This window comes from Pelecanus crispus, chromosome 1, assembly GCF_030463565.1.
Source record: "Pelecanus crispus isolate bPelCri1 chromosome 1, bPelCri1.pri, whole genome shotgun sequence".
In the NCBI taxonomy this organism is placed as follows: domain Eukaryota; kingdom Metazoa; phylum Chordata; class Aves; order Pelecaniformes; family Pelecanidae; genus Pelecanus; species Pelecanus crispus.
In genome coordinates, this window is record NC_134643.1 from 198774107 (window position 1) to 198792606 (window position 18500).

Sequence of the window (18500 nt, forward strand, 5' to 3'; positions counted from 1 at the left end):
CAAACTACATTGTATCATATCACCTCATGCTTGCCACAGGTTTGAGGAATACATACAAGCAAATGACATGCTGACAGATATGCTTTGACTTGGTAAGTTGCAACAACTTGGTTATATGCTATGGTTTCCACGTTTTGCTGTTGATCTTACAAGTTCTATCAGTAGAGGCCATTTGTACTTGTTTCAACATCCATTTTTAGTATGAGTTTTGAACACTTATATATTGCAAATATTAATTTGGTGTATTGTACCCCCAAAATATGTTATTGATTTAATCTTTCTTTTCATATTGCAGAGACAAAGTATTAGAATGGCATAAAATATGGCCCAGTTCTACTACAAAAGAAGTGTCAATGCTCCCTACAGAGATCGTATCCCTCTTCGTATTGTACGGGCAGAATCTGAACTGTCGCATTCAGAGAAAGCCTATCTGAATGCCGTGGAGAAAGGAGATTATGCCAGTGTAAAGAAAGCTTTGGAGGAAGCAGAAATTTATTTCAAGATCAATATTAATTGCATTGATCCCCTGGGAAGAACTGCACTCCTTATTGCAATTGAAAATGAGAACCTTGAGCTTATTGAGCTGCTCTTAAGTTTTAACGTATATGTGGGAGATGCTCTGTTGCATGCCATACGAAAGGAGGTGGTTGGTGCCGTGGAGCTGCTGTTAAACCACAAGAGGCCCAGTGGGGAGAAACAGGTATGTGCAGGATTTTCTCTAGGTTTGTGGTCTGTTCTAATGAAAAGAGAAGAATTGTACAAAGGGAGTAAGCAAAAAGAAAAACAAGACCAACTGTCATCCTTGCACACAAGTATTTAAAATCAGAAAATCTATGACTTTGATATTGTATGCATTGTATTCATTTGTGTTTAGACATCATAGAATGGTTTGGGTTGGAAGGACCTTTAAAGATAATCTAGTCTGACCCCCTGTCATGGGTAGGGACATATTTCATTAGACCAGGTTGCACAAAGCCCCATCCATCCTAACCTTGAACACTTCCAGGGATGGGACATCCACAACTTCTCCAGGCAATCTGTTCTAGTGTCTCACCATCCTCATTGCAAAAAATTTCTTCCTTCAGTCCAATCTAAACCTACCCTCTTGCAGTTTAAAATAGTTACCCCTTGCCCTGTCATTACAGGACATTTTACTTGGTAAAAAAACTCTCTGTCTTTCTCATAAGCTCCGTCTATAAAATGAGAGGCTGCCATAATGTCTCCCCAGAGCCTTCTCTTCTCCAGGCTGACCAACCCCAACTCTCTCAGCCTTTCTTCATAGGAGAGGTGTTCCAGCACTCTGATTATCTTTGTGGCCCTCCTCTGGACTCACTCCAACATGTCCATGTTAGGGGCCCCAGAGCTGGCTGCAGTACTCCAGGTGGGGCCTCACCCTTCTCAGAGTAGAGGGGGAGAATCACCTCCCTCAACCTGCTGGCCATGCTTCTTGTTGTGCAGCCCAAGATATGGTTGGCTTTCTGAGCTACAAGCACACATTGCTAGCTTATTTCCAATTTTTCATCCACCAGTATCCTCAAAGTCCTTCTCCGCAGGGCTGCACTCAATCCCTTCATCCCCCAGTCTGTACTGATATTGAGGATTGCCCCAACCCAGGTGCAGGGCCTTTCACTTGCCCTTGTTGAACTTCATGAGGTTCATATGGTACGTACTTCTCAAGCTTGTCAAGGTAATTTCTGTCATGCAATTGAATCTGCACAGGTCCACAAGGCTTATCAGTTCAATGTATTTAAGTCACATGAGATCTAGCTTCCAATAATAACAAGTAAAAACATCCTGCATCCTTCTTATCCCCAGCCTGAATAACAAGGTTTTCCACTTATGGCTGAGTGAATTATTAACTGCTTTCTATATGAAGCCAAAACTGGTCTCACATTTAACTGATCACTCACAAAACCCCCTTCTTGGAAGACTGTGCAGTAAGAAAAGTCAAACTTCTTCAAGTCAGAGCTTTGCATCCATAATAAACTCACTTAGGAAAATCTGGAAGTTGATAAAACAGTTAGGTTTTTCTTGTGAGAATTCTGACATGGTAACATTATTCCTGCAGATATTAGTGGGAAATTCTTAATCAAAGATGCAGACCATTCCAAAGAGAATAGTAGTGGTAAGATGTGGCCCATTTGAATTAATTATGAAACTCCCTTTAAAGTCAATGAAGGTTTCAACCCCTCCATGTGGAGGTCACCATCTTGCAGCTCAGCAAGGCAACACTGGGAGACATGATGCAACTGATCAGAACTTCAGCCCTGTCTCCAGTAGTTGTCCATCCTATCAAGTACAGTTAAAAAGGTACAAACTCCTCTCCCTTTCTCCCTGTCTTCTCTCAAAGGAAAAAAATAATTACATAGTCTCATTCATGATAAATGTGATACCTACTCTGCTTCCCCTTGCACTGCCTTGAAACATCTCTAGGAGGTTGCTAGCCTCTTGCATATCCTCCTTATTTTAAGAAACTAGCAGAGACAACATAACATAGCCTATAAATTCTGATATTCCTAGGACTCTTCCAGGAAGAAAAACCTTAAAAATAGTTGTAATATTGTATTGTATTTCCATATAATTCATTTTTCATGTATTATAGGTACTGTATTAATGTATTTCAATGAATAGTATGTTGAAATGATTACAGCCCTTTCACAGATAATGCATACAATATAATTACAGTATAATGTACTTGCTATGGATAGAATTGCAGGCAATAGGTAAAGAGTATAATTGTTGCTAATAAAATAACATGAATTCTATGCTTTTTTTGTTATGGAAAGAAAGAAATATATTAGGTCTTTCTACAAACGTGTGTGTCTGCCTTCTCTTCTAGACAGTAAAAGCAGAGCTCCTTTATAAAGAGAACAGATTTATGTCAGAGAAAGGGAAGAAAACTAGATTCACTTTACGTTTGGCTTGTTTCATTATTTTTCAACTGATAGTGCAGATGAGAATACAATGTACTGGAATTTCTCTATGCAATGTGCCAGGACCCAGAAGGCTCAGTGTACGGCCCTGTGCCAAGCCAGTTAAACCACGTGTGTCTCCATTCTCCAGCCTCTATAGTGGAAGTTGCCATGTGCAGAGCAGAGTTCATCTCACTTGATGGTAGTCATCCAAAGCTGTGTCTCATCTCTGATCTGGCTGCCTGAGCTCCCCTTACCTATGGAGAAAAATTAAGATACCTGGAGAGCAACTCATGCTGTCTTTCTCAATTACTTGTCTTAAGGCGGCATGAACCACTTTTTGGACTAGCTAGAGAGAGTCTACAAATTTACCTTACAATAGGTGCTTAAATTTCAGGCTGTTCTTTAGACTTTCAGCACTACTTTTTTGAATGTGCCACAGGTACTGCAATGGAAACGCTTGAACACAAACAGTAACACTTGCTTTAGGTGAGCTTCATGCTATAGCAGATGAAAGATAGGCTTACCTTTTGGCTGCATACTACAGTGTTAAGTTAGCCACAAATTGCTTTACTCCATACTAGAGGTTAGCTCTCTGGGCTGGAGCTTAAGCACGTTGTTTCAGTGCCACACTCCACTGCTGGCTGGTATGAAGAGTGCTGATTCTCCTTCTCTTCCTTGGTTTCCCTGTGAGATAATAGTGTTAACACCCTTCCCAGATTTACTGTAGCAAAGTGTTTTACAAAAGCTAAGTTATATTCTCTTTTTACAGCTGTACTTGCTGAGTGTCTTCCCATTACTGTAAAGCATGAAGAATAATCATGAAAAGACATCTCCTTTTGTATCTGTACAAAGCTAGGCTTGCCCATTGCAAATGCAAACACTGCTTGTAAGCCAGTGCTTGCAAAAAATGGCCTTTAAAGAAATTGATTATTTACACGTGCATGCCATTGTTTGCTCTGAAGACCCCAACAATCTTTAAGCTTCTATGGGTGTCGTATATGTAGATAATCACATTGGTTCATTTTTAGGAACAAGTCATGCTGAAGTGAATGTAAATGTGGATTACATTTTTGCAGTAAGCATTTTGCTGCAATGAAGCAGATACCACTGTGAATATTTAATATAATCAAAAGTACCTGCTGGCTGAAAAATCGTTACAATAAGCTAAAGGTATGAAATCTGGATGTTTAGAATTATATACTAAAATGTATATTTTCAGTTTTTAGACAGAAAGATATGTTTTTTTCGCTGGAGAAAAGTTCCTTTTGAAACTCCATTTCAAATTACAGCTTGACTTTTTTTGATTACTTTTTATTTGTAAACTTTTTCCATATTTTTAGATGGTGATTTATTTTCAGACTCTGTCTCAGAGTTGTTTTAAGCTGATTATCAGTATATGGATACATCTGGTGCCACCTGGTGACTACAGATGAGGAATGTATGTTTAACAGCTTTGAATTGTATTTGACTCCTTCTCTTACTCAGCTTGTGAGTGAGGTTTTTGTGGTACGCATTAATACAACTTGGGAAAAGGTTATTTTGTCACTTGCATTATATTTTCTACACTTTTTTAGCTGGACCAGCTGCTAGAGCACATGTAAAAAGAATTAACACAAATTAAGGTGAACAAGTTGAGGAAACTTGTCCAAGTACTTTTAAATTACCAGTTCTTCAAAGCCATATGTCCTGAATTATCTGCCAAGTCACTTGTTGCTTACCCTGGTGGATAGTTGAATGCCAAATTAAGAGGGGAAAAAAGCTGTTCTTTAAAATTTAGTATCTGCATAAAACATTTTTATCTTGTTAAATTGCATGCAGAATCCACAGATGGGATGGGGGTTAGGTAGCATAAAAAAATTAGAATACCTTTGTCTAAATCACAGCATGCTCTACTACTTGAGGAACCCAGGCATCGATCTCTAGCTGGGTGGTTGACTGCCTAGATATGCATGTATATTTAGGGAAGACTGAAGCAGAGGTGTAGCTGTCTTCTAAGGGTGCTACAAAGCATGTAAGTGAAGCTGAAGTCTCTGTTATTAAACTTGAATCTGCATAGCATTGTATTAGCCGACAGTCTAGATTTGGGGCATGGGATCCTGACTGCAATGTTTACAGGCATTGCCTGGCTAGCAAAAGCACATGGTAGTGCTTTTATGCCTCCCTGTTTGCTGTTAGATGTCAATCTTGTGATGCTGTGGGTATTTTTATAGGTGGACACCCTAGGGACAGCTTTCTGCAGATGTCTGAAAAAAAATACCATGCTAATGCCAGACTGGCATTTGCAAACATAAAGGAATTGCTAGAGGAGGAGAACTTTAGAACAGGGAGGGATGTGATCACAGTGATACGTCCCTGGTTCACCACATCTGCGGTGTGGAAGTCAATTAATATGAAAATGCTGCTGGGCACAGAGGGAGGGTTATGGTAAGAAGGTGCAAGCTGGCAGACTCCAGCCCCTGCAGCTTTCCTCCAGTCAGTTTGGAACCGAAAAGTTAGTAGCCATCAAGGCAGTTTGGGAGCTAAATCTCCTATATAGCAGATTACTCAGTCTATGCGTGCTTTGGATGCACAGATCAAATGTCACCCTTACACTGTCTTCTCCAGAGGTGCTCGTGTCCTCAGTGAGACTTCTGTCCCTGTCCCCTGTCCAGTGTCCAGGCAGGTTTCTCTATTAACGGGAAGATCTTTCTGCCTGTAGTACATCAGTTCCTTGTACACCACCTCTGCATTTCCAGGGCATCCCAGCAAGGTACATGATACCTAAATTTTTCTCATCTCTTGTTTGGTCAACATTAGGTCAACAGTCAATGAATAAGAGTCAGTGCATACTTTCTGATGCCATGGCTTAGAAAACCTTTGTAAGAATTGTTTCAGTTAACTCCACCTCTGCAAGACTGCTGTGAAATGTGCATTTCATTTCCTGTAGGGGAGACAAAAGGTCTTTGGGATCTGCTTGACTCCTTTTTCTTTTTGCTTGCTGTGCTGTCACACCACATGCAGAGAAAAGAAGAAATTGCTGGCACAAGTCTGGGACTAGGAAGCTGAGAAGAGACTATACCCACCTTCTGCACCTTTCGTAGCTTGTTCTCCCTCCTGGGGCAACCAGTAAGGTCACATCATAAACTACTTTATGAAAAATCCCTGTCTTCTACGTGTTGTGCTAAGAAATGTTATACATGTTGAATTTCTCCATCTCATACTTGCAACCTCTGTTACTGCTGTTGCTCACCCCCACAGACTCAGTCACAGTCCCTGCCAGTCAAAGTCAAACCAGAAAGCCAGGCCTCAGCTTCTTCAATGTGGACTTCAGACATTGTTGGCCTCTAAAAATAAAAGTCCATGGGATAGACAGTTTTATTTCATTGGTTTTCATGCATTTTCCCGGCAGTGTCTCAAAGGCCCAAGAAAGGATAAGTTCAACATGTTGGCTAAATATTGGGAAAAAAAGTATTTATTAGAACAGACAAAACCCAAACATCCTAAAAGTAAAAGGTACAGACAGATATTTCTGAAAGGACAAAAGGACATGCAGCATATTCCTTGTTGAAGAGTCTGGGTACCAGAGACAGGGTAAAAGAGTCTAACGTGGTTAGGAAGTGGTAGAAGATAATGATACTTGATTTAGCATCTCAGCACCTTCATGAATTTTTACTGCCTTTTCAGGACTAGAACTTAGTTAAGATGAGGATGGACTAGATGACTTTTAAAGGTCCCTTCCAACCCAAATCATTCTATGAAGCTATGACGTTAAGATGGTGTCGTGGTTTAGCCCCAGTTGGCAACCAAGCACCACACAGCTGCTCGGTGACCCTTCCCCCCCCATGGTGGGATGAGGAAGAGAATTGAAAGAGCAAAAGAAAAAAAATCATGGGTTGAGATAAGAGTTTAATAATTGAAAAAAATGAAAAGGAAAACAATGAGAGAGAGAAGAACAAAACCCGGGAAAAACAAGTGATGCAACCTCTCACCACCCACCAACCAACGTCCAGCCCTGAGTAGCGATCACTGCCCCCCAGCCAACTCTCCCCAGATTATATACTGAGCATGATATCATATAGTATGGAATATCCCTTTGGCCAGTTTGTATCAGCTCTCAGCTGTGTCTCCTCCTAGTTTCTTGTGCACCCGGCAGAGCATGGGAAGATGAAAAGTCCTTGACTAGTGTAAGAACTACTCAGCAACAACTAAAACATCAGTGTGTTATCAGCATTATTCTCATCCTAAATCCAAACCACACCATTATACCAGCTGCTAGGAAAAAAAGAAAACAGCCCAAACCAGGACAGTATCCAGCCCTATTCTGTACCATCTACGTCATGCCCAGGTCCTACCCTTTCCAATACATTCCAATTAATCACCACCACTTTCCCTGTCTTTTGATGTATACACACAGATATCATTCCCTTACTCTATGGGCCATGCCTCTAAAATGTCCATTGGGTTCATTTAGTCCATGACTTCAGGCTCCATCTGTCATAACAGTCTTTCAGGGCAGGAGAAGTGGTGTGTGGTTTTGGATTGTTGCATGCTGAAGCCAGTTCTGGTTCCATCACCGCTGCACTTTGCTTGGTTTCATCAAAGTTCATTCTTCATTGATCTGGACAATTCTTACCGTAATACCATTGATATGGCACATAACAACCATAAAAGAGGTGCCATACAGTATTATATAGCAATTAACACCATACAGTTCGGTTCATTGGCTATTTTCACCTAAAATCAAACACCCATCACTTCCCCATCCTTCCGCATTACCCACTAAGTGCACCCAGGTCGTTGAGCAAAAGCAATCCCACAAATGGGTTTGCCTTTGCCAGAGGGGGAAGTAACCCAGACTGTCTTCCCCAGCATATTTTTTAAGTGCACTACAGGGACTTTATCCCCTTCTACAGTCTGTAAAAGTGTTGACTGGGCAGGGCCAGCTTGACTGGCAGATCCCCTAGTGTTGACTAATCAGGTGGCCTTTGCTAAATGTGTATCCCAATGTTTAAATGTCCCATCACCCATTGCTCTCAGGGTAGTCTTTAACAGTCCATTGTAGCATTCAATTTTCCCAGAGGCTGGTGCATGATAGGGGATGTGATATACCCACTCAATGCCATGCTTTTTGGCCCAGGTGTCTATGAGATTGTTTTGGAAATTAGTCCCATTGTCTGAATCAATTCTTTCTGGGGTGCACTTGTTTTTCAAGGCACAGGATAGTGTTCCAGGCAGTGGCATGGGGCATGGGATGTGTTTCCAGTCATCAGGTGGTTGCTTCCACTATTGTAAGCACATGGCGCTTGCCTTGGCGGGTTTGTGGGAGTGTGATATAATCAATCTGCCAGGCCTCTCCATATTTACATTTCAGCCATCGTCCTCCATACCAGGGAGGCTTTAACCGCTTGGCTTGTTTGATTGTAGCACATAATTCACATTCATGGATAACCTGTACAATAGTGTCCATGGTCAAGTCCACCCCTCAATCATGAGCCCATCTATATGTTGCATCTCTTCCTTGATGGCCTGAGGTATCATGGGCCTACTGAGCTATAAATAATTCATCCTTATGTTGCCAGTCCAGATCCATCTGAACCACTTCAGTCTTAGCAGCCTGACCCACCTGCTGGTTGTTCTGATGTTCTTCAGTGGCCCAACCCTTGGGTACGTAACACCTATGTGATGTACTTTTACAACCACGTTTTCTACCCGGGCAGCAATATCTTGCCACAATGTGGCAGCCCAGATGGGTTTGCCTCTGCACTGCCAGTTGCTTTGCTTCCATTGCTGCAACCACCCCCACAGGCATTTGCCATGATCCATGAGTCAGTACAGAGATAAAGGACTGGCCACTTTTCTCAGTCAGTAATATCTAAAGCTAGCTGGATGGCCTTTACTTCTGCAAACTGGCTCAATTCACCTCCTCCTTCAGCAGTTTCTGCGACTTGTCATATTGGACTCCATACAGCAGCTTTCCATCTCTGATGCTTTGCTACAATGTAACAGGATCCATCAGTGAACAGAGCATATTGTTTGTCATTTTCTGATAGTTTATTATAATGTCGGGCCTCTTCAGCACGTGCCACCTCCTCCTCTGACGATATTCCAAAATCTTTGCCTTCTGTCCAGTCCATGATTACTTCAAAGATTCCTGGGTGACTGGGGTTTCCTATTCGAGCCTGTTGTGTGATCAGTGCAACCCTCTTACTCCACGTAGCATCAGTTGTATGATGTGTAGAGGAGACCCTCCCTTTGAACATCCAGCCCAGCACTGGCAGTCAGGGTGCCAAGAAGAGCTGTGATTCAGTACCAACCACTTCTGAAGCAGCTCAAACCCCTTCACATGCTGCCAATATCTCTTTTTCAGTTGGAGTATAGGGGGCCTCGGATCCTCTGTATCCATGACTCCAAAACCCTAGGGGTCAACCTCGAGTCTCCCCTGGTATTTTCTGCCACAGGCTCCAGGTAAGGCCATTCTCTCCAGCTGCGGTATAGAGCACATTTTTTGCATCTTGTTTTGCCTGGACTGGCCCAAGGGTTGCAGCATGAACTATCTCCTGTTTAATTTGTTCAAAGGCTTGTTGTTGCTCGGGGCCCCATTTGAAATCATTCTTCTTCCGAGTCACCTGGTAAAGAGGGCTTACAATCAGACTGTAATTTGGAATACGCATTCTCCAGAAACCCACAGCTCCTAAGAAAAGCTTGTGTTTCCTTTTTACTAGTTGGTGGAGACATACTTGTTATTTTGTTGATCACATCCATTGAGATTTGATGACATCCATCTTGTCATTTTACTCCTAAGAACTGGACCTCCTGTGCAGGTCCCTTGACCTTACTCTGTTTTATGGCAAAACCAGCCTTCAGAAGGATTTGGACTATTTTCTTCCCTTTCTCAAAAACAACTTCTGCTGTATTGCCCCACATGATGATGTCATCAATATATTGCACATGTTCTGGAGCTTCACCCTGTTCCAGTGCCATCTGGATCAGTCCATGGAAAATGGTGGGGCTGTGTTTCCACCCCTGAGGCAGTCGATTCCAGTTGTACTGAACACCCCTCCAAGTGAAAGCAAATTGTGGCCTGCACTCTACTGCCAAAGGGATTGAGAAGAATGCATTAGCGATATCAGTTGTGGCATACCATTTGGCTGCTTTTGATTACAGTTCATATTGAAGTTTTAGCATGTCTGGCATGGCAGCACTCAGTGATGGCATAACTTCATTCAGGCCATGATAGTCTACTGTTAGTCCCCATTCTCCATTAGACTTTTGCACTGGCCATATAGGACTGTTAAAGGGTGAGCGAGTCTTCCTGATCACTCCTTGGCTCTCCAGTTGATGAATCAGCTTATGGATGGGAATTGGGGAGTCTCAGCTGGTGCGATATTGCCGCTGGTGCACTGTTGAGGTAGTGATTGGCACCTGTTGTTCTTCAACCCTCAGCAACCCGACAACAGAAGGGTCCTCTGAAAGACCTGGAAAGGTGGACAACTCTTTAATTTCCTCTGTCTCCAAGGCAGCTATACCAAAAGCCCACCAGTACCCTTTCGGGTCCTAGAAATATCCTCTCCTGATGCAGTCTGTGCCAAGGATGTACACAGAATCTGGGCCAGTCACAATAGGGTGCTTCTGCCACTCATTCCCAGTTAGGCTCACTTTGGCCTCCAATACAGTTAGCTGTTGGGATCCCCCTGTCACTCCAGGGTTCTGCCCCTGTATAGCTTGACAGCATTTGGGTACACTATGCATTGGTGTCTACTAGAGCCTTATACTCCTGTGGGTCTGATGTGCCAAGCCATTGAATCCACACAGTCCAGTAAACCCAACTGTCCCTTTCCTCCACCTGGCTGGAGGCAGGGCCTCTCTAGTCCTGGTCATAGTATTCATTACTCACTTCTTGTAAATAAGAATCAGAAGTCCCTTTGTTGAGATCAGGGGTAAGATCAGCCCTTCTACTCTGTCTGGAGAATTGGCCCCTGGAAACTGGAGCAGCAATTTTCCTGGAAGAACTCTCTTGTGTGCTTGTTTTTCCTTGCAACTCATGTACCCGTGCCTCTAGGGTCAAGGTAGATTTTCCATCCCACTTCCTCATGTCCTCTCTGTGGTCACACAGGTAAAACCAACGGGTGGCCTGTGGTATGTACCCACTGTACCCGCTCTCTTGGGCAGAGGGACACTTACTCCTAACAGCTGAGGTACTGCTCTGTACAGGTAGGGAGTAGGACCTATCCTCTTTGAGCTGCTGGACCTCCCTGGACAGTTTCTCCACAGCCAAGACAAGGGAGGAAGAGAGACTTTCTTTTGGGGGCAAAATCGACAGCCCAGCTTAAGTGCATGTACAGCAATGCACGTAGCATGGGCAACAAACAGGAGGAGCTGGAGGCCCTTGTGCAGCAGGATGGCTATGACATAGTCGCCATCACGGAAACGTGGTGGGACGACTCTCATGACTGGAGTGCTGCACTGGAGGGCTATAAGCTCTTCAGAAGGGATAGGCAGGGTAGGAAAGGCGGTGGGGTGGCTCTGTATGTTAGGGAGTGTTTCGACTGCATAGAGCTTGACAGTGGTGATGACAAGGTGGAATGCTTATGGGTAAGGATGAGGGGGAAGGCTGGAAAGGCGGATGTCCTGTTGGGAGTCTGCTATAGACCACCCAACCAGGAGGTAGAGGTAGATGAGGCGTTCTATAAGCGGCTGGCAGAAGTGTCGCAATCGCTAGCCCTTGTTCTCATGGGGGACTTCAACTTGCCAGACATCTGCTGGAAATACCACACAGCAGAGAGGCAGCAGTCTTGGAAGTTCCTAGAGCATGTGGGGGATAACTTTCTAATGCAGCTGGTAAGCGAGCCTACCAGGGGAGGTGCCCCGCTTGACCTGCTGTTTACCAACAGAGAAGGGCTTGTGGGAAATGTCGAGGTCGGAGGCCGTCTCGGGCTTAGCGACCACGACATGATAAAGTTCTCAATTTTGGGTGATGCTAAGCGGAGGGGCACCAAAACTATTACCATGGACTTCCGGAGGGCAGACTTTGCCCTCTTCAGGACCCTGGTTGGGAAAGTCCCTTGGGAGGCGGTCCTGAAGGGCAAAGGGGTCCAGGAAGGCTGGGCCCTCTTCAAGAAGGAAGTCTTAAGGGCGCAGGAGCGGGCTGTCCCCGTGTGTCGTAAGACCAACCGGAGGGGAAATCGACCGGCCTGGCTGAATAGGGAGCTTTTGCGGGGACTCAGGGAAAAAAGGAGAGTCTACCGCCTTTGGCAGAAGGGGCGGGCAGCTCAGGAGGAGTACAGGGATCTTGTTAGGTCCTGCAGGGAGGAAATTAGAAAGGCAAAAGCCCAGCTAGAACTCAATCTGGCCAGTGCTGTAAAAGACAATAAAAAATGCTTTTATAAGTACATCAGCAATAAAAGGAGAGCCAAGGAGGATCTCCATTCTTTGCTGGATGTGGGGGGGAACATTGTCACCGAGGACAAGGAAAAGGCTGAGGAACTTAACGCCTTCTTTGCCTCTGTGTTCAACAGCCAGACCGGTCATCCCCAGGGTACTCAGGCCCTTGAGCAAAAGGATAGGGATAGGGACCAGAATGGAGCCCTCATAGTCCAGGAGGAAGCAGTTAATGACCTGCTATGCCACCTGGACGCTCACAAGTCTATGGGGCCGGATGGGATCCACCCAAGAGTACTGAGGGAGCTGGCAGAGGAGCTTGCCAAGCCACTTTCCATCATCTATCAACAGTCCTGGTTAACAGGGGAGGTCCCTGATGACTGGAGGCTTGCCAATGTGACGCCCATCTACAAGAAGGGCCGGAAGGAGGACCCGGGGAACTACAGGCCTGTCAGCCTGACCTCGGTGCCGGGGAAGATTATGGAGAGGTTCATCTTGAGCGAACTCCACAGGCAAGTACAGGTCAACCAGGGGATCAGGCCCAGCCAGCATGGGTTCACAAAAGGCAGGTCCTGCTTGACCAACCTGATCTCCTTCTATGACCTGGTGACCTGCCTGGTAGATGATGGAAAGGCTGTGGATGTCATCTACCTCGACTTTAGCAAAGCTTTTGACACCGTCTCGCATAATATCCTCCTCGGGAAGCTGGCAGCTCACGGCTTAGACAGGCATACTCTTTGCTGGGTAAAGAACTGGTTGGGTGGCCAAGCCCAGAGAGTAGTGATAAATGGTGTTAAGTCCAGTTGGCGGCCGGTCATGAGCGGTGTTCCCCAGGGCTCTGTTTTAGGGCCAGTCTTGTTCAATATCTTTATCAATGATCTGGATGAGGGGATCGAGTGCACCCTCAGTAAGTTTGCAGACGACACCAAATTGGGTGGGAGTGTCGATCTGCTGGAGGGTAGGATGGCCCTGCAGAGGGACCTGGACAGGCTGGATCGATGGGCCGTGGCCAACTGTATGAGGTTCAACAAGGCCAAGTGCCGGGTCCTGCACTTCGGGCACAACAACCCCATGCAACGCTACGGGCTTGGGGAGGAGTGGCTGGAAAGCTGCCTGGACAAAAAGGACCTGGGGGTGTTAGTAGATAGCCGGCTGAACATGAGCCAGCAGTGTGCCCAGGTGGCCAAGAAGGCCAACAGCATCCTGGCTTGGGTCAGGAATGCTGTGGCCAGCAGGAGCAGGGAGGTGATTGTCCCCCTGTACTCGGCGCTGGTGAGGCCGCACCTGGAATACTGTGTCCAGTTTTGGGCCCCTCACTACAAGAAAGACATTGAGGTGCTGGAGCGTGTTCAGAGGCGGGCAACGAAGCTGGTGAAGGGTCTGGAGAACAAGTCTTATGAGGAGCGGCTGAGGGAACTGGGGTTGTTTAGCCTGGAAAAGAGGAGGCTGAGGGGAGACCTTATCCCTCTCTACAACTACCTGAAAGGAGGTTGTAGTGAGGTGGGTGTTGGTCTCTTCTCCCAAGTAGCTAGCGATAGGACAAGAGGAAATGGGCTTAAGCTGCGCCAGGGGAGGTTTAGACTGGAAATTAGGAAAAATTTCTTTACGGAAAGGGTGGTCAGGCATTGGAACAGGCTGCCCAGAGAGGTGGTGGAGTCACCATCCATGGAGGCGTTTAAAAAACGGGTAGATGTGGCACTTCGGGATATGGTTTAGTCTGGCCTACCCTTGATTAGTCTAGAGTGGGCTTGGTAGTGTAGGTTAATGGTTGGACTGGATGATCTTAAAGGTCTTTTCCAACCTAGATGATTCTATGATTCTATGATTCTATGATTCATATTCCCAGAGCTGGCTAGCTGTTTTATCCACCGTTGGTGCCTCTTCATCTTTCTAGGTCAGTATTGCCGAGTTGGCATACGACGCTGGTGCACTTCATACCAACTTCCACCACATAGAATCATAGAATCATAGAATGCTTTGGGTTGGAAGGGACCTTGAGAGATCATCGAGCCCAACCCCCGCGCAGTGAGCTAGGATTGAACCTGTGAACTTGGTGTTATTAGCACCACGCTCTAACCAACTGAGCTAACCCCGCTGGTCACATGGATCGTGTGCAGCTGACTTCATCTGGATCCTTGGATAACTGTTCGTTGTTCAAGTCACTATAAATCACTTCCACTGATAATTCCCTCAGGTACTGGATACCTCTCTCCATGGTGGTCCATTTGCCTGGGTGACATATAACGTCTTCCTTGAAGGGATACCTTTCCTTCACGCCTGACAGTAGTCGCCTCCAGAGGCTAAGGACTTGTGCCCCTTTTCCAATCGCTTTGTCAATGCCCTCTTCCCTAGAAAGGGATCCCAGCTGTTTGTCTTCCTTTCCCTCTAATTCCAGGCTACTGGCCCCATTATCCCAGCATCAGAGCAGCCAGGTGACAATGTGCTTGCCTGGATGACAACCGAAATCTTTTTGCATGTCTCGCAGCTCACTCAGGGATAGGGATCAGGTGGTTTCCGTCTCATTTATGAGTTCTTTTTCTTCCTCCTTCTCTCCTCATGATGTCCCTGCTTTTTCATCATCTTTTGTTTCCAAGATTTTTTCTTGTATACAGGGGTGACTGATACTGGCATGGATTGGTTCCCTGATTCAGCTGGGTTGGAGTAGCCACAGTGCCTGTCATGGGGGTTGGAGTAGCCACAGTGCCTGTCATTTTGTTGTCAGATCCAGAGACCTTCTTTTCACCTTGAAGGAAGTGAATAGTGTTGAACAGGGCTCGGTAGGCATTGGTCAGGCCCCAGCATGTTGCAGTGATTTGCATCTTCTCAGAATTACCAGGGTAACAACATACTTTTTTCCAAATACTCTACTAGTTTTTCAGGATTCTGCACTTGTTGAGGGGTGAAGTTCCAGAACACTGGAGGTGCCACTGTCCTAGGCATTTGCCTATGCTACCCACACACCCTCCCACTCATAACTATCCATCCTTGGGGCAGATGTCTGGATGATATTCTTAAATTGCTCATTAATCTTAGACAAAACCAAAACAATATTCACAAGAAATACCAATAGAAGTATCTTAACTATCCAAGGCTGTTCAAGATACTGAAAAGTTATGGTAATGAAGGAGGAAACATCATAGAAGTTAACGAAGGTGCCATTCTGTAGACAAAGAAGTATAATTGCTAATTGTCTCCATGAAGTGGTACCCAAAGTACAGTAATGGCTTCAGTACAAAGCTCAAATACCAGATACAACTCCAGGCCAGTGTTTTAAAAACAAATCTCCCAGGTAAAACATCACTAATCACTGCAGAGCACAGCAAACTGCAAAAACCAACACTGATCTTTAACATGTACAGCAAAAAAAAGATCATGGTGCAGATCAGATAAACTAATATTGAGAACAGATGAATCAATATCATGACCTGCAACTGTTAACAGATATAAATGCCTTAATTAGCTCTGGTTAATCTGTTATTATCCCAAACCCCTTGAACCCCACATTGGGTGCCAAAAAGGACTGTCATGGTTTAGCCCCAGTCAGCAGCCAAGCACCACACAGCCACTCTCTCACTCCCCCTGCCCCAGTGGGATGGGGGAGAGAATCTAAAGAACAAAAATAAGAAAACTTGTGGGTTGAGATGAGAAGAGTTTCATAATTGAAATGAAATAAAATATTATCATAATAATGTAATGAAAAGCAAGCTGTGATTATATGCTTTTATGTTATAAGGAAAATGACATCTGGAAGAGATGGGTGAGGTTAGAAGTGGTATGTAAGAGGATGGCAGCTCTGATACTTTGCACACCAGATGTGAATCCAGGAATCTAACCCACCCAGACAAATCCTAATGCTGCTGTGTGTCACATGCATAGTGCTTGCCATGGACATTTTAGCCATGTGTGAACAAGAGGATCCAAGACATTTTGGAGTTCCCAGGTCCCAGGTCATGTGGTGGCAGCATCTTCTCCCAGGGAGGCACAAGTACATCATCCCACATCTGGGTGTTGAAAGAACTAGCAGAAAGCTACAGGGAGGTCTGGCCAGCCCCCTGATCTGGATGATAGGCAGACCAGCACCTCAGAGCTTGCTCTGGCATTTACGTGCTTCTCAGTGTATTAGCAGCTACTGCAAACTCTTGCACAGGAAAAGTTATGCAAGTGGATCAGTAGGAAAGCTTGCTATCTTGTGTCTTTGGGGAGGTGGGGAGAGAGGGGGCATTATTTTGCTGTCACAAGCTAAAGGTATATTTTATAAATCTTGATACATTTAGCTGATTGATAATTATTTGGAGTGGGGGAAGGCAGAAGAGGAAGTGTTGACAATACAAGTTGTCTTTCACTTGAATCTATTATTGCATGCAGTTCTCATCAGAATAAACAATGACTGATCTTATGCCAAAATGTGTCTCAGTATCTGATTTTTTTTAGCAGTGTTGCCATGTAGTTTTGGAGAGAATGAAAGGATGTGGGAGAACAGCCAGGAGGAGGGAATGGTCCTGTGTGAGGATGTGTCAAGAATGTTGCACAGCATAGTTTCTAGGCCACTGGGGCAGGCTGCTACATGGATGTTCAGGCACTCACCTAAATTAGCTGTGAAGGGGCACAGACAGCAAGGCTAGACAGTTTTGCAGGCAAAGTACCTTCAGTCCAGCAGCATTCCCAGAAATAGATAAAAAGTCTAACAGTGAAAAGTCAGGAAACAGCATGAAAGCAGCACAGAGCCTAAAGAGTCATTTTCCATTCCTGAGATGCTGGCAGCCTAGATTCTGCACTTCTGACAGAGCTCCTATCTCCTAGGAAATTCCTCACATGTGACTTCATCACCTTTTCATTTCTCTTAGTATCTTTGTACTTCCTGAAATCACCCTTTGAGGAGTCCCAGGGTCCTGAGATGAAGGCAGTGCTCTTCTCTGGAGCTGCGCTCGTAGCCCAACTTCACTGTCAGTCAGGCTCCTCAGTACGTGCAGAGCATTCAGTCAGCTTCGGTCCATTATTTTCCTTCCAAGCCTCATGGGACGATATCATTTTCCCCATCCTGCCTTACCCCACAACCCAAGAGTATTCATGGGGAAGCTGCTATGTCACTGTTGTACTTCCTCCTGGTAACAGTGTAGGTCATCATGAAGAGGACCAGGGGAATATACACAGGCTGTAGGCCCAGCACACCTGCAATGGACTTAACTATGAAGTGGTTGGACCTGTTGTTTTAAGATGTTATTTTGAATTTTCACCTAGTTACAGAACTGGGACTTACATTGGTGAAGCAGGTGCAGAAAGAAAGAGAAAGAATTTATGAGCACTGCATGATGCCTTGTAGTTTTTCTTATCTAAAACTCTTTCTCCAGTAACTTTGGAAAATATCAATCATAATCATTTGTGTAATGGTCTTTGCCTGTTGAGATTAAAGTATCATTTTTGTTTTGAAAATATCTCCCACAGAAGTTCATGAACTAAGTGCCTTTTTTGAATGTTCTGATTAATGACAGTCTAGCTAGCAATGAGTATGAAGGAGGCAATGCAAAGTGATGGAGCTTTGAAGTACACAGTCTTAAAGTGGAATGTGAGGGCACAAAGTTAGTTAGAATCATAGAATCGTTTAGGTTGGAAAAGACCTTTAAGATCATCCAGTCCAACCATTAACCTACACTACCAAGTCCACACTAAACCAATCAAGGGTAGACTAGACTAAACCATGTCCCCAAGTGCCACATCTACCCATTTTTTGAACACTTACAGGGATGGTGACTCCACCACCTCTCTGGGCAGCCTGTTCCAATGCTTGACCACCCTTTCCGTAAAGAAATTTTTCCTAATTTCCAACCTAAACCTCCCCTGGCGCAGCTTGAGCCCATTTCCTCTCGTCCTATCGCTAGCTACCTGGGAGAAGAGACCAACACCCACCTCACTACAACCTCCTTTCAGGTAGCTGTAGAGAGCGATAAGGTCTCCCCTCAGCCTCCTCTTCTCCAGACTAAACAACCCCAGTTCCCTCAGCCGCTCCTCATAAGGCCTGTGCTCTAGTTCTTCCCACTCCTAGCTGCCTGAGTGGGTAGTTGAGTATTTCCCAGGGGCATCTGATAAATTAGAATTTTCTGACAGGTTTTAAAATATTGATAGACAGAGATGAATGCAAAGGCTGTGTGGGGGATATTTCAGTTTATTGATGAAATAGATATAGTAGTCTATCCACATGTTCAGTCTTTCATATGATCATTTGGGCACATG

At 44.8% G+C, this 18500-nt stretch overlaps 1 protein-coding gene across 1 annotated transcript in view; it reads left to right on the forward strand.

The window, feature by feature from the left end:
- Positions 1–322: 322 nt before the first annotated feature.
- The window catches only part of TRPC4 (transient receptor potential cation channel subfamily C member 4), a 107128-nt gene continuing 88950 nt past the window's right edge, over positions 323–18500 (forward strand). The window contains exon 1 of the mRNA XM_075706128.1: positions 323–700. Coding sequence (XP_075562243.1) covers positions 323–700 — 378 coding nt within the window. The remainder of the gene's footprint in view (positions 701–18500) is intronic.